General features: G+C 30.5%; 3 protein-coding genes across 4 annotated transcripts; 2 read left to right on the top strand and 1 right to left on the bottom strand.

Moving 5' to 3' along the window:
• Positions 1-1,488: 1,488 nt before the first annotated feature.
• Positions 1,489-9,544, bottom strand: LOC123720319 (leucine-rich repeat-containing protein 40-like). 2 transcript variants are annotated; one of them, XM_045676876.1, is made up of 12 exons: positions 9,247-9,544; positions 7,410-7,505; positions 7,133-7,317; positions 6,842-7,045; positions 6,518-6,641; positions 5,750-5,919; positions 5,255-5,397; positions 4,855-5,037; positions 4,257-4,400; positions 3,034-3,222; positions 2,608-2,799; positions 1,489-2,079 (listed from the first exon to the last, which is right to left on the bottom strand). In XM_045676876.1, exons 1-12 carry the CDS (start codon positions 9,320-9,322, stop codon positions 1,974-1,976), a joined length of 1,812 nt encoding a protein of 603 aa, XP_045532832.1. In that variant the 5' UTR covers positions 9,323-9,544; the 3' UTR covers positions 1,489-1,973. The 2 variants fall into 2 exon arrangements, with proteins under 2 accessions (XP_045532832.1, XP_045532833.1); XM_045676877.1 differs by lacking the exon at positions 7,410-7,505.
• Positions 9,445-11,300, top strand: LOC123720321 (glycoprotein hormone beta-5). The gene is made up of 4 exons (XM_045676878.1): positions 9,445-9,490; positions 10,200-10,552; positions 10,784-10,942; positions 11,133-11,300. Exons 2-4 carry the CDS (start codon positions 10,361-10,363, stop codon positions 11,229-11,231), a joined length of 450 nt encoding a protein of 149 aa, XP_045532834.1. The 5' UTR covers positions 9,445-9,490; positions 10,200-10,360; the 3' UTR covers positions 11,232-11,300.
• A 475-nt stretch (positions 11,301-11,775) lies between these two features.
• LOC123718072 lies at positions 11,776-13,369 on the top strand. The gene is made up of 2 exons (XM_045674464.1): positions 11,776-12,107; positions 12,183-13,369. Exons 1-2 carry the CDS (start codon positions 12,035-12,037, stop codon positions 13,361-13,363), a joined length of 1,254 nt encoding a protein of 417 aa, XP_045530420.1. The 5' UTR covers positions 11,776-12,034; the 3' UTR covers positions 13,364-13,369.
• Positions 13,370-13,455: the final 86 nt, after the last annotated feature.

Below are 13,455 nucleotides of genomic sequence, written 5' to 3'. Positions count from 1 at the left end.
TAAGGCAGCCATTTCTTAAACATCTTGAGGCTAATGTATGCATATATGTTTCAGCAGGTGTCGGTTTAAGAGTACAAGTGAAGCCATGCCCTATGTTAGAAAAATCGTAGAGTAGATTAAGGATTAAGATTTGGCGTAATTTTCTGGTACTCTGAAACTACTCGTATACTATGCCCCATATCACGCACAATCGTAGGTATATAAATTTTATATTTTTTATATTAATTTATATTTCTCATTCAAACTAAAACTGATTAAACAACGTTGAAGATTTGAAAATGACCACAAAATTTAGGGTCAGAATTGAAAAAAAAACAACATCGAGTATTATGTAATAGTGAGTTTAAATTGATTGCTTTAGATTCAAAATGATATTTCAAAAAGGGTGATAACTAATAATAAAAAACAACTATTTTATAAACTCATTTATTGTGCGCTTATAACAAACAAAATAACTTATAATTTACACTCTCAAACAAAATGGCAATGCAAGGCTATCAGAATATGTATAAGGTGAATTTGCAAAACGGTAAACATCTTCAGGTACAACTTTATAATATCCAAGGAATATTCATTTTAACATTTCGAGCTACAATATCTCTCCATATGTTAATTGTAATGAATAACATTGTTAGAAAAATATCATAAGATTGATATACTCTCAATATTTTTTCTTTATATAATTTTGAACGTTTTAAGGCGTTTTAGGTACATGTAAGATTTCCATATAAGCTTTCATTATAATATATATAATCTTTATTACTAGCACTCATAAAATATTTTAGATGGTTACCAAGCCTACGGTAATTTAAGATAACGTATTCAGGTTTGTCAAAACTGTCATAATACAATGGTTTAACAGATGCTAGCATTCGATTTAAATTTGTTTCACATTAAAGAATGCTGGTCTATAACATATATTTTGACGCTGGTTTGTGACTTAAATACTAGAAATTTTGCAATAATGTGCTTTGCTTAACATGAAAATACATTAAATAAATTAGTATAAATTTCAAACTTTGCCGATTAAATATTACAAAACCGTCACGAAAACTTTGTATTTTACATAAATTACCAACATTAAACAACTAATTTATAAAATAATTTAAATAAAACCACGTTTAGTACATATTATAAACTGTATATATGTTGACGCCAATTATGTATTAGGTATTTAATTAAGCAAACATATTTAATTTAATAACAAGAAAAATAATATCCATACCGTATTCGAAAATAAAAAATGTATGATAGACATTCTTTTTGATTTAAAAGTAATAGAAAAACATATAAGAACATTTCAATATTATCAACAGCCAACAATTTATATGACATCACTTATTGAAATTAAAATAAGAATAAATAATTATAATATCATTTCTATCTTTTCTTTATTTTTTTTTAAATAATTATGGCCTGGTAACGAGACCTTTTTTCATTAAATAAGGCAAAGTAGTTTACAAAAATAATAGTAAACCTAGATAATATTCCTTACCTTTGCCGTGTCTAATTTAATTGTCAAAATAAAGTTATTAATTACTTTCTTACGTTTATATACAGTTTATATGGACGTCACGTGGTTTTTTAGAAATATTTTTTTTAAAGCTAAACTCAAGCCTCAATATGTAGTTTTTTTTTAACCTATAAAAACCAATAAAATTAAAATATAACAAAAATATTCGGCGGATTCAGGTACACGAACCTTTTGACTAATTTACTTTGGTTTTAAAAATTCAATGTTTAATAAATAGAACAGTATAAATAACAAAAGTATAAAAACAACAAATAATAAATAGCAGCCAATATAAATATAACACTGCAATAAGCCCCTTTAAGCATTTCCAAAAACCTTTCAATAGTTCCAATTTGGCACAAGCATTTTGAGCTTTTTAAATTATCTTGAATATATATCATATAGCAAGCAGACGTACGATTTAAAGCGATATTGAAAGATTTCGGAAAGCGGAATAAAGCTAAGCAGGTATACGATCTCTGAGATATGACAGAATCGAAGCAGTTCCCTTCGCAAGTATTGCGTGCCGAGGTTGTCTAAAGCAATTACCCATCAGTTCTAATGACCTGGAAATATAATATTATCATAATACAGTCTCAACAACATAATGACTAAGAAAAACCCAGCAAGCGGCTTTGATAAAAAATTCAGTGACTTTAAATTACCTTTTTTGCTATATATAATTGATTAAGGGGGTCAGTTAGTATGATGTATCCGAAAATAAATATTCATTAATTAAATTAAAATTTGTGAGGCATGGGCATGGGAAAATTCAAACATGGACAATAATTGTTATATATACATTCTAAATAATTGTTGACCTTTAAATAGAATTTCCGAAAAACGTGCTACAATAAATCCCGAAAAGTGAGCGCGAGTTGTCCTTTACCATAAGTTTTTTTTTTATAGAACAGGGGGCAAACGGGCAGGAAGTTCATCTGATGTTAAGTGAGAATTGATACTGATATTGAAAGTTAAAGAATAAAACGTTGCGTCAACCATTTGCATAAATGACAACGCTTCTTGTGGTCGCGCGCAAAAACTTTCAATACACACATTAGTTATAGAAGAGAGAAAAACTCCTTAATGCATACCGGAGGTGTGTAAAGTTGCCAAGCTCCGGAGGTACGCTAATAATACTGTTATTGGTGAGGTCCAGTACAGCCAGCTTCTTAAGCTTTGCTAGAGCATCCGAGGATATGTTTATCTCTGTGACCTGGTTCTCTGCAGCCAAAAGGATCTCCAAATTGTCCAGCTCGTATACACATCGCGGGATTTTTGTGAACCTGAATTTATTGGTTTTATACATTACCATAAACGTGTTGAAAATGTGTTTTGTGTAATTATTAATAATATAATAAAACTTATGACTGATATTTTCGGCTGTAGATCACGTCGTCGCGTGATTTATAGCATGGTCAAGACTTTCATCAACATATGGCCATGCTTTTTGTAATAAGATAACTAAACGCGTTTTATTTAGAAAATTTTAGTTTTTTTTACATATTTAATACACTTACTTATTGTTGGATATGACGAGTTCTCTCAAATTTATCAATCTCCCAAGTTCTATGGGGAGATCGGCAATACAATTTTTGGCCAGATCAAGAAACTGCAGATGGCAACATCGGCTTATCTCGGACGGAACATTCTCAATACTGTTTGATGATAATATTAGCTGGGATAACGTGTCGCTTAGTATTGATATACTGTAACAAATATATTTTTTTACCTTTGTGCCTAGGTCTTATTGAGGTCATATAATATTTTTAAATTGGTGTCAGATACAACAAATATATAGCAGTAACATAGTTTTGTTTTGTTGACGCGTCGAATCAAGATTAAAATATTCGGATCTAACGTCAAATCTATGCTGCTCTAACGTAGAAGGTCACTAACGACATCTCGCACCGGCTCCAAGTCTTTCTCAAACGCTCTCTCCGCCATATTCGCGGTATATAGGCAATACACTCCAAAGAGATTCTAATTATATCCTCAAAATTCTGCTTCCGCTTTCCATCTTCCGGTAGGCCATGCCAACCAAACCTGGCGTCTTACAGTTGCAGATGAAGCAAAGAGAGCCGGAAAGACTTGGACCGAGGTAAAATATGAGGCTCAAGACCGAACGCGACAGAGACTCACTGTGGACGCCCTCTGCCCCATCTAGGGGTCATAAGACATTAAGTCAATCATCGTTTAGACTTTAGCGGTTAAAAGACAAAGGCGAAACATACCTAGATTCGTGTTTTTATATTAATATTATAAATACAATAGGCCTTATTATTGGTATCGAGGGTTTTTAAACTAACTTATTTTTATTTATTTACACTTTGTTACACTACAGTATAAAAAAAATTGAACATTAAATCAAAAGGAGGGCAACTGGCGGCCTTATCGCTTTCGAGCGATCTCTTCCAGGCAAACACTGTGAGTAAAGAAACAAAATAAATAAAAATGTATTAAATTCCATAAGATAGGCAAGTAGTGCAAAAATACATGTTATACACATTTATTAAGACAAAACTAAACAGGAACAAAACAAAACAAACTAAACTAAAAAGGTGATACATTAAAAATAGAAAGTAAAAACTTATCTAAGTGTTAAGAATGCATAATTGGCTAAAGGCTGCCAATTTTGACCCTTTGAATATATTTAGGTAGTTGGTAACCTTTGAAACCAATTGAGGAAGTTGTTACAACTTATATTACTCTGGTAAATTCTTAAGTCTTTTTACATACATACCCTTTAGGAAAAGCTTGCAATTTGTTCCTAGATATATCCACGATATGAACTTCAGCTTCTGCCGCAGTTCGGAACACTTCATCGGGTACTAAAGTCAGATCACGGGATGGCACTGTCAGTGACTGACTCTTTTTTAACGTGTACCTAGGATTATAATTCTCTATATAATTGTCCAATTTTATGACGAATACTTTCATATCTTAATTCTTGTTTCGATTGTATTATGAGACAGCTAAAACAAACTCAAGAGAATATACCCTTATTTAGGAAAACTTGATCAATTTAATTTCACGCATTTAACCAAAGTACTTTTCCGGTTATTTCTATTAATGTGTGTTTACATGTTGAGACAGACATGGCAGCCGAGTACTTTTATTAAAATACTGCAATTAGACTGATCGTTTTCATAACTTGTCTTGAATAAGAGTCTCAATTTATACGTGAAAATACTATTATTATTATTAATAAAATCACTCTTTCCTGTACCTCAGATATTTCATTACAATATAATGTTAAAATATTTTGTTTCGTTTTATATGGTATATAATAGTAAATTCTCAAATTAAACATAATAAAATTATATATACTGAGTACTGACTTATCTGGCCACTCAGATTCGTATCTGGTCTCCCCAACAACTTCCTCTGTGATGCGATCCCTTAAGTATTTCATCATGCGGTCAGTTCCCCCTCGAATTACGTCCTGACGCACAAATGACAATTTGTTGCCCTCCATACTAATACTTTGTAACTGGGACAACAAACCTAGATTACGCGGTAACCTATTAGATAAAAAATACTTTTTACTAGACTAGATATGCGCAGACGCAAAGATCTACTAGTTTCACTGTTTATATGAACAACGTCGCCATATTGTGATCCTACTTGCAAAAAAATATTCTATCACCAGGAACCAAACCCTCTTGTATGCCAATGTATTTTGGGGTATGTTTGTTAAGATATATACAATTACTGATTATAATTTTACATATTACATACTTATTTAAATTATTATTTGTCAAGTCAAGTCTCTTTAGTTTCTTCAGCAATGATATGTTTTCTGGTATTACTTCCAATTGGTTATCTCTTATATTTAACACATTTAAATGTTGTATTTGGTCACAAAATTCCTCTGTAATTTCCTGCAAAATGAAAAAAATTAATATATTTGTGAAAGAAAATACACCTTTCTTTATTATGAACACCTATCAGCTGTTGTATTTCATGTATACCATTATATACGAGATATAAATAACTCATCAAAGTCATGAATATTTAATCGTAATGCAGATAGGCGCCGTTTAAATTCACACATTACTTCACGCTTTACAAATCTAAAATTGAAAGTTCTAAAGTTTAATGATTAAGTAATGATTTTACTTTCATTAAATAATTTATGTAGTTAATTATTTGTTGTTTCCCATTAATTTTTATTCCAATTAAAATTTTAATACCTTCCAAACATTTGACACAGTTTCAAGTCTTATGAATTACCTTTATAAAATTGTTTGCTAAATATATTTCCTTTAATGCTGTGCACCCATAGAAATCAGGCAACTGTTTAATGTCATTATGATTTGCATCAAGTATTTCCATTTTTCTCAACTCACCCATTGGTGGTAGCTTCTTCAAATTATTATTGCTAATGTTAAATTTTTTCAAATCTGTGGACATACATATTTATTTTTATACATATAAATATCAAATGTTCAAATGTTATTAAATTCCAATATTGGCTAATAAAAAGATTTTCTTAATTAAAATTTATCAGAACAGTGTTGGCCTAGTGGCTTCAGCATACTACTCTCATTCCTGAGGTCGTAGGTTCGATCCCCGGCTGTGCAACAATGTATTTTCTTTCTGTGTGCGCATTTAACATTAGCTCGAAACATGAAGGAAAACATCGTGAGGAAACCGGCTTGCCTTAGACCCAAAATGTCGACGGCGCGTGCGGCAGAAAAGGCTGATCACCTTCATACCTATTTGATTAAAAAAATGATCATGAAACAGATACGTTAATCTGAGGCCCAAACTTAATAAGGTTGTAGCGCCATTGATTTAATTTTTTCAGTATAACAATTTAAAAAAAAAACTTTTTTTGTTACAGATTAATCTTTTTGTAGTAAGTAGTTGATGTAGATAGTAAATATGACAATATTATGCATTATAAGTCCACAAGGACACAAGCTCAATCAATCTTTAGTAGTAAAATTTTAGAACTATTACAATCAAATAAAAAATGCTACTATTATAAAAAAATACCTCTCAAATTAACAATATCTGGTGGTAGTTCCATAAGTTCATTGTGTGACAAATTAAGTTCCACTAGCCTAACCAGATATCCCATACCAGGTGGTAGAGATGGTAACTTATTGTAGGAGAGGTCCTTTAAGAATATAATTATTATTAACTTAATTTAAAAAAGTTCAATAGCTGAATTAAATTAATGAATAAATATGATGCTTTTCTATACACTTTTGTTTATAAACAAAATTATTTTAATAACATGGATACACTTCAAAGAATATGGTTTTAATTACTTAATGAATTTGTTAATATACAAGAACAAATTCAACAACAACTTACCAAAAATGTGAGCATAACCAAATCTCCGAAATCAGCTTGGATTATGTTCAATTCATTGTGAGATATGCTTAGCCATCGCAATTCTGTTAGTTTATAAAACTCTATTGGCAACTCTTTTATTTTGTTATGATCTAAGCTTAGATTTGATAAGTTTTTTAACTGCCCTAATTCTGCTGGTAAAGATGTCAATGCATTATCATGCAACTGAAATATAACAAAATATTTTATTTTATTTTTCTATACAGTATGTGTAAAAGAAAATTTTAAATTTAAATTCATTTAACCATTTACCTTGAGTGTAACAAGTTCTTGCAGCAGCTTGACATTTGGAGATATAGTGTTAACGACATTGGAACTGAGGTCTAACATCTTTAAAGGTTCACAGTTCCACCAATTACTTTGATCTGATCTGGCAAAGTCTACCTCTCTGGTATCGTCCATAACAAGTTCATCAATTTTCCAAACATTTTCAGGTACTGAATAAAAGTACATTAAAATATAAAATCTTCGCGGTACTGCATTGTGAACACAAGGGAAATCGCAACAGTTCTTAATTAAATAATCTTACCAGTCCCCAAACCCCGGTTACATAAGCTCAGCTGTCCTGTACGCTTAGCGGATTTAATTAAGCCAATTGATAGTTCATTTTCATCAGCCTTTTTATCTTGAAGGTGAAACACAGATTTATTACACACTTTAACACGCGCTTTAATTGGTGTTCGTCGGGACATATCAGTTAATTTAAAACTTAATCTATCAGTAATTATCTAATCGTTTGATGCTTCAATTTTTATAATATTATTATAAATACAAAATATAATAAAGTGAAGTGCATATAGCGTGCAAGTGTTTGTCCACACTCCACTGCCCCTTGTTTTTAAATTTCGATTTCATTTAGGAGTTGCGTCTGTCAGAAGTCATATGGACATTTGACATTGAATGATTTATACACATTGTATATTAATTTTACGACCTGGTAACATAACCCTTTAAGTCATACCATTTAAACACCATTCTGAGCTGTCCACAGACTGAGCTTAAGTATTTATATAAATATAGCAATTAGCAAATCACTTTTAAATTAACTGACTTAATTTTTAATTAATTTAACTTATGTTTCACTTTAATATATTAACTGACTTAATTTAACAGAATAAATATTAATAAATTTATTTTAAACTTATTTTCTACCATTACAGCTTAACACTAATTTGATAGAAAAGAGCAGAACAATCTAAACCATCCCATAACAAGTAATGGACAATACCATTGTTGTGAATTTATTCAACGTTAAATAGAACCGGTCAGTCTTTAACGTAACTTTACCTTACCATACCGTGTGCACAATACAAGCATAAGTGGTGAATCAGGAATCTCTGACTGAGTTAGTGCGCGCCCGCAGCACAGCCAATAAAACATGTCATTACCCATGCCTAGTGTGTTTAATAGGTACTCGCAGTACGACCCTCTCTAACACATCTGCATTATGTACCCTACCAATAAGGATTTTAAATTGCTACTGAGTATTAGCTAGATTCCTCCTTGCCCCTAGCTGAGTAAATCCAACCATACTAAAAACAAAACAATGTCGGATACATGAGCGGGTAGAACGGGTAATTCCCTATATCCTCATCATGTAGATTTAGCGAGTAATTTTATATTGTATTTGTTCCACTATTGTATTTCTTTTCATGTTGGACTCAAATTATTGCGTTACTTTTCAAGGGGCTTCTTACAAGTTCATTATTTAGTGTCATGGTTGCCATACATGCCATCATAATAAAATACTCTAGTAGAAGTCTATACGCGTTTATACATATATTTTTTAGGTTACAAAATTTTTATATCAAAATACTTAAGCCTGCATTTAACTGCACTCCTAAATCTTCAATTTCATTAATAATTAGAAAGAATCGGAGACAGTGCTCGTGCACAAAGAAATGATTGCGCATTTTGTGTTATTCAAATGTAGTCTATTTCTTTCGCAACAAATTACTACACGGTCAATATCATGCCGAGAACGCAAACAATCTTCCACGCTACATATACAGAGTGACGATATGAAATATTATGCTAGTAAGAATATTGATAATTTTAGTAGGATAAGGTATCTGCTTACTCAATGTTTTCTCAGATTGTCACGATATACGCCACTAAAATATTAGAAGATCCGACGTAGGATCGATATCTTTTTTATCTGAGGGTCGCAATCAAATACCATCAATTTTCTAACTAAGGACTGCCAAAATTATTTTTGAAGCTAAATTGCAATAGCAATTTTAAATTTTAACAACAGTAATACAATTAAGAAAATAAAAATATTTTTAATGTAATTTTAATTATAATATTATGCATAAACATCGTTTCATATTGTTATATATATAATTATAAGATTGAGTTCTTACCTTTAAAAATATTACTCTCATTATTCGTAATTAAAAAGCTTGAAGAAGGATAATACATCTCAGAAGTATCACCCATACCTACGACAACAGCTAATATAGAAGATTTTCGAAAAAAGTTGTTACGTTTTTAATTTCGAGAATAAAAATACAAATTGCGAAATGTCTACATAGTAAAATATAATAGTTGCAATCGGCACACGACACTCGAATTATTGGCAAAACACTAAACTATGTTTCAAAGAAGGTAAGCACTTATTGGAATAATCATTATAATTTTTATTGTCTTGAACAGTTTCATAAAAAATGATATTAGAGTATAATAAACTGTCAATTCCGATTCTTTACAAATAGTTTCTATATTTAAATTGAGTGTCTAAGCCTAGAACGTTTGTGTTTCTATGTGCATATAAAGTATATTTTATTTGTTTTATAAAAATTAAAATAATTTTCGCTCTTCAGATACCATAGATAATATGAACTTTAAACCTCTACTCTCTTACTAAGTACTTAATAACGGCTTAGAATAAGCGCTTTCTTACTTTTTTTTCTTTTAATATAATTTTGAATGAAAAATTTATACTGATTCCAATTTCTATATGAATTAGAATCCGAAACTCATCTCGCGATCACAATTCATATTCAAACAGATTTTGAAATTGAAAACTAATGATTACTAACAAAATTAATGAATTAACAGACTAATTATGCTTAAAACAGAAAAAATACCATGTGTTAAATATTATTTATTGAATCATTTAACCTCGTTAAAATCTCTTTTATAGAGAGTATATAACAAAAGAGATTTTAAATGTTTAATCGTATTTTCTTTGCAATCAATAGTTTTAATTATATTATTGTTAAATGTTGTTCTTACTTTATTATATATTTTAATTTATTAATAAAAAATTGTCCAACTTCCAAATAGTATAAACGTATTCTATTTTTATCCAAAGCAATAAGAAATCTAATGGCTTGAATGCCGTGATGTGAATTGACGTGGAAGTAACGTCCTGACGTCCATCTCTGCTTCTCTATATAAAGATTACACTAAAAAAATTAGTCAGATTGAGTTTAAACTTAACACAAGATAAACATTTTTGCTAAAGAAAGCATCATGAATAATACGTTTACGGCCATATTCTCATTTTGGATTTTCTGGATAATGACATGCGATGCTGGCCCTTCAAGTGCTAGATGTAAGCTAAAAAAATATTCACACAAAGCCATTCAAATGGATCTGAATGGTCTTCGATGTTGGGATGACGTTAAGATAATGTCATGTTGGGGTTATTGCCTATCTTACGAGGTTAGTATGCCTGTTTAGGGTTAAGCATATGTTGCCAAAACTATAAATATATGTATAAATAAATAAAAATAAATGTTATTTGTATATGTATCTATATTGTATTTTATCTTAGGTAAAGAAAAATATTTAAAACGTAAAATGTTTTGTTGATAGTATTGTCTTTGGTTAACATAGCTTTTACACGTTGAAAGAAAACAAGTTTTGTTGAAACAAATTTTGACTTTCTACCAGATATCTCACTGGCAGTTTCCGTATAAGGAATCTCATCATCCTGTGTGCGTTCACGGTGAACGAAAACATGCTTCTCTGAAATTACGTCACTGCGACCCAGGAGTAGAACCAGGGACCGAAGTGTATCATTATGTAGAAGCCGCTAGCTGCAAATGTCAGGTTTGAAGTTGTTTTATATATTAAAACTTAGCAATTGTAATATGTAGTTATTCTCCTTAAACTTTCACAATCGAGAACATCATATTGGTCAGCGTATCATTACAATTAATAGTTTTTAAAGAAGTAGTGGTAGAACTCCTGCGGATTATTATTGACTAGGTATTTTTCTTACTCTTTATTTCGCCTTCAGGTTTGCTCTTCAGAAGACACCAGTTGTGAGTGGCTCCCACCAGATTCTACCATAGTCGACGGCTTGATAAGAGAGCAATTACTGGAAGACATGGAATGAATTGATCCCCTCTAATTAAGGAAAGTTACACTTTAACAATGTGATTTTAAGGGTGAATATTATGCTTTATGAAATAAAATAATTTACAAGATATTAATGTCTTTATTTCTTCTATTTCTAAATATATAAAACGCTTGTGTTACAGTGTTTGTAACCAAGCTCCTCCGAAATGGTTAGAATGATTATTATATATTTTGATGTATTTGTAGTAGATCTCAAAATACTATTTTTTACATCATAATAGGTCATAATTACAACTTTGATAAATTATACTAAATCATTGTACGCCCTAAATTAGTAAAAAACGAATGACGTTATGAACATCGAGCAGTAGTTTTTGAGTTTACCGTGAACACATACACCGACAACATAAGCACATTGTTCCACGAAATTGTTTTATAATATACTTATATCGACAAATTACCATTACTCTACAATTAATACAATGCGATAGACTATAATCATAATTAATTGAGTATGGAAAAACATAACACGTATTAATAACACACATTATAGTCACTCATCTGTACTTATAAGTGATCTGTGCTGCTTTAAAAATCACAGATCCGAATTGCGAGTTACTATGTAGTATATTTACTTTCTTTCACGACGGTGTGGAATTTATTATTAAATTACTGAAACCATGTAATTACAAATACAAATATATGCGAAAGATCGAAAGTTGGAATATAAGCAGTATCCTGGCTTGACTTTTAAGACGTATCATAATACTCTACCGACTGTCGAGGTTAATAGATATTTTCAGCTGTTAACTTGCTATTTTTAAATTGGAATTAGCAAACATGTTGGAACCATGGAATAATAAAACTGTTTTGCCTCCTCCAATGAATACATTTTTATGCAATAATAAGAAAGGTTTGGCATGTTAGATTTTTATTTTATTTGCTTAAATTCAAAGCAAGTCCTCAATTATAACACCTTTTTTTTCAGATATAAGAGACCTTAGACTTAACACTAACAACATCATTCAAGTGTTATCTAAACAATCACCTTTACATCAAGAAAGTGCCTTGTTTTCCCGCTTCTTATATAAATTTGATAAAAAATTTCGCAATGATATAGGTTATCGTAACTTTAAAAAAGTAAATACTGCGCTTAAAAAGTATTTAACTCTGAATCTTTTAAAAGACCTCCAAAGATTTGCGTCTCTATTACCTAACAAAGATGATGAACTTTATCTTCCTACAAGACAGATGATGGAGTATGTTTTAGTTAGAATCATGTCATTTTCTAAACTGATGTTAAGAATAGTTATATGTGCTAAGCAGGCTGCTATTTTTTATTTAGATAGAATAAAAAGAGGTGAAAGCCATTGGATGTGTCTCATGCCATATGCTTTACTTAGTCGTATCTGGTCCATGGCACAAGTACTACTGCAGCACTCGTGCAATTGGTATAACCAATTTCATCCTCTTTTAGAGATACTGCAACCCAAGGGTTTGAATTTTTTACCACTAGAGTACAAAATGCCAGATGATTTGGAAGAATGGTGTGATTTAAAGAACTTGAATGAATATGGCAATTTTGAATGGACACATAAAGTAAAAATAAAAATGGAACCAATGATACTTAATGACTTGGATGGTAACCTTTGTGATAGTATTTTTGAGTTTGTAAATAAGATAAATGAAAACATGGAAGTTCCAGAGGAAGTTAATTCAACTATTACTACCATAAAAGAAACATTAAATGAAACAAATCCCTATTTTCATGATGATATAGGTGTACCTGTATCACGGCAAAATCTCCAAACTAATAATAATATTGTCTCTAAAATATCGAAAGGAATTCAAGATAAATCACAGGTCAAAGAAAGCTTTAAGGCAGAAGATATAAGTGTAGTTGTAGATAGGAGAGAATCGAATGTTATTACTTATATACATTCAATTGACAATATAAGTAACAACAGTGGTTTAAAAATTTTTATTGACATCGAGGAAGTATATAGAAATAAAAATGAGGACAAAGCTCTAACTGGACACCTATCAGTAATGCAGTGGCTTACATTAAAAGCATCATTATTAAAACTAACAGTGGATGGATGTTTACCTAGAAAGCTCAATAGAAAAATACAAAATATATGGCGAGAAAAATGTCTTTACTATAAATAAAATACTTTTAACATATGAAACATTTTATTTACCTCACTTGCAAATGTCAGTTTTATAATGCACCAATAATAAATAAAACATGCTTTAAAGAT

Source organism: Pieris brassicae, chromosome 2 (assembly GCF_905147105.1).
Source record: "Pieris brassicae chromosome 2, ilPieBrab1.1, whole genome shotgun sequence".
NCBI lineage: Eukaryota > Metazoa > Arthropoda > Insecta > Lepidoptera > Pieridae > Pieris > Pieris brassicae.
Note: the sequence above shows the minus strand (reverse complement) of the source record. Positions and strands in the feature narration are given on the sequence as shown.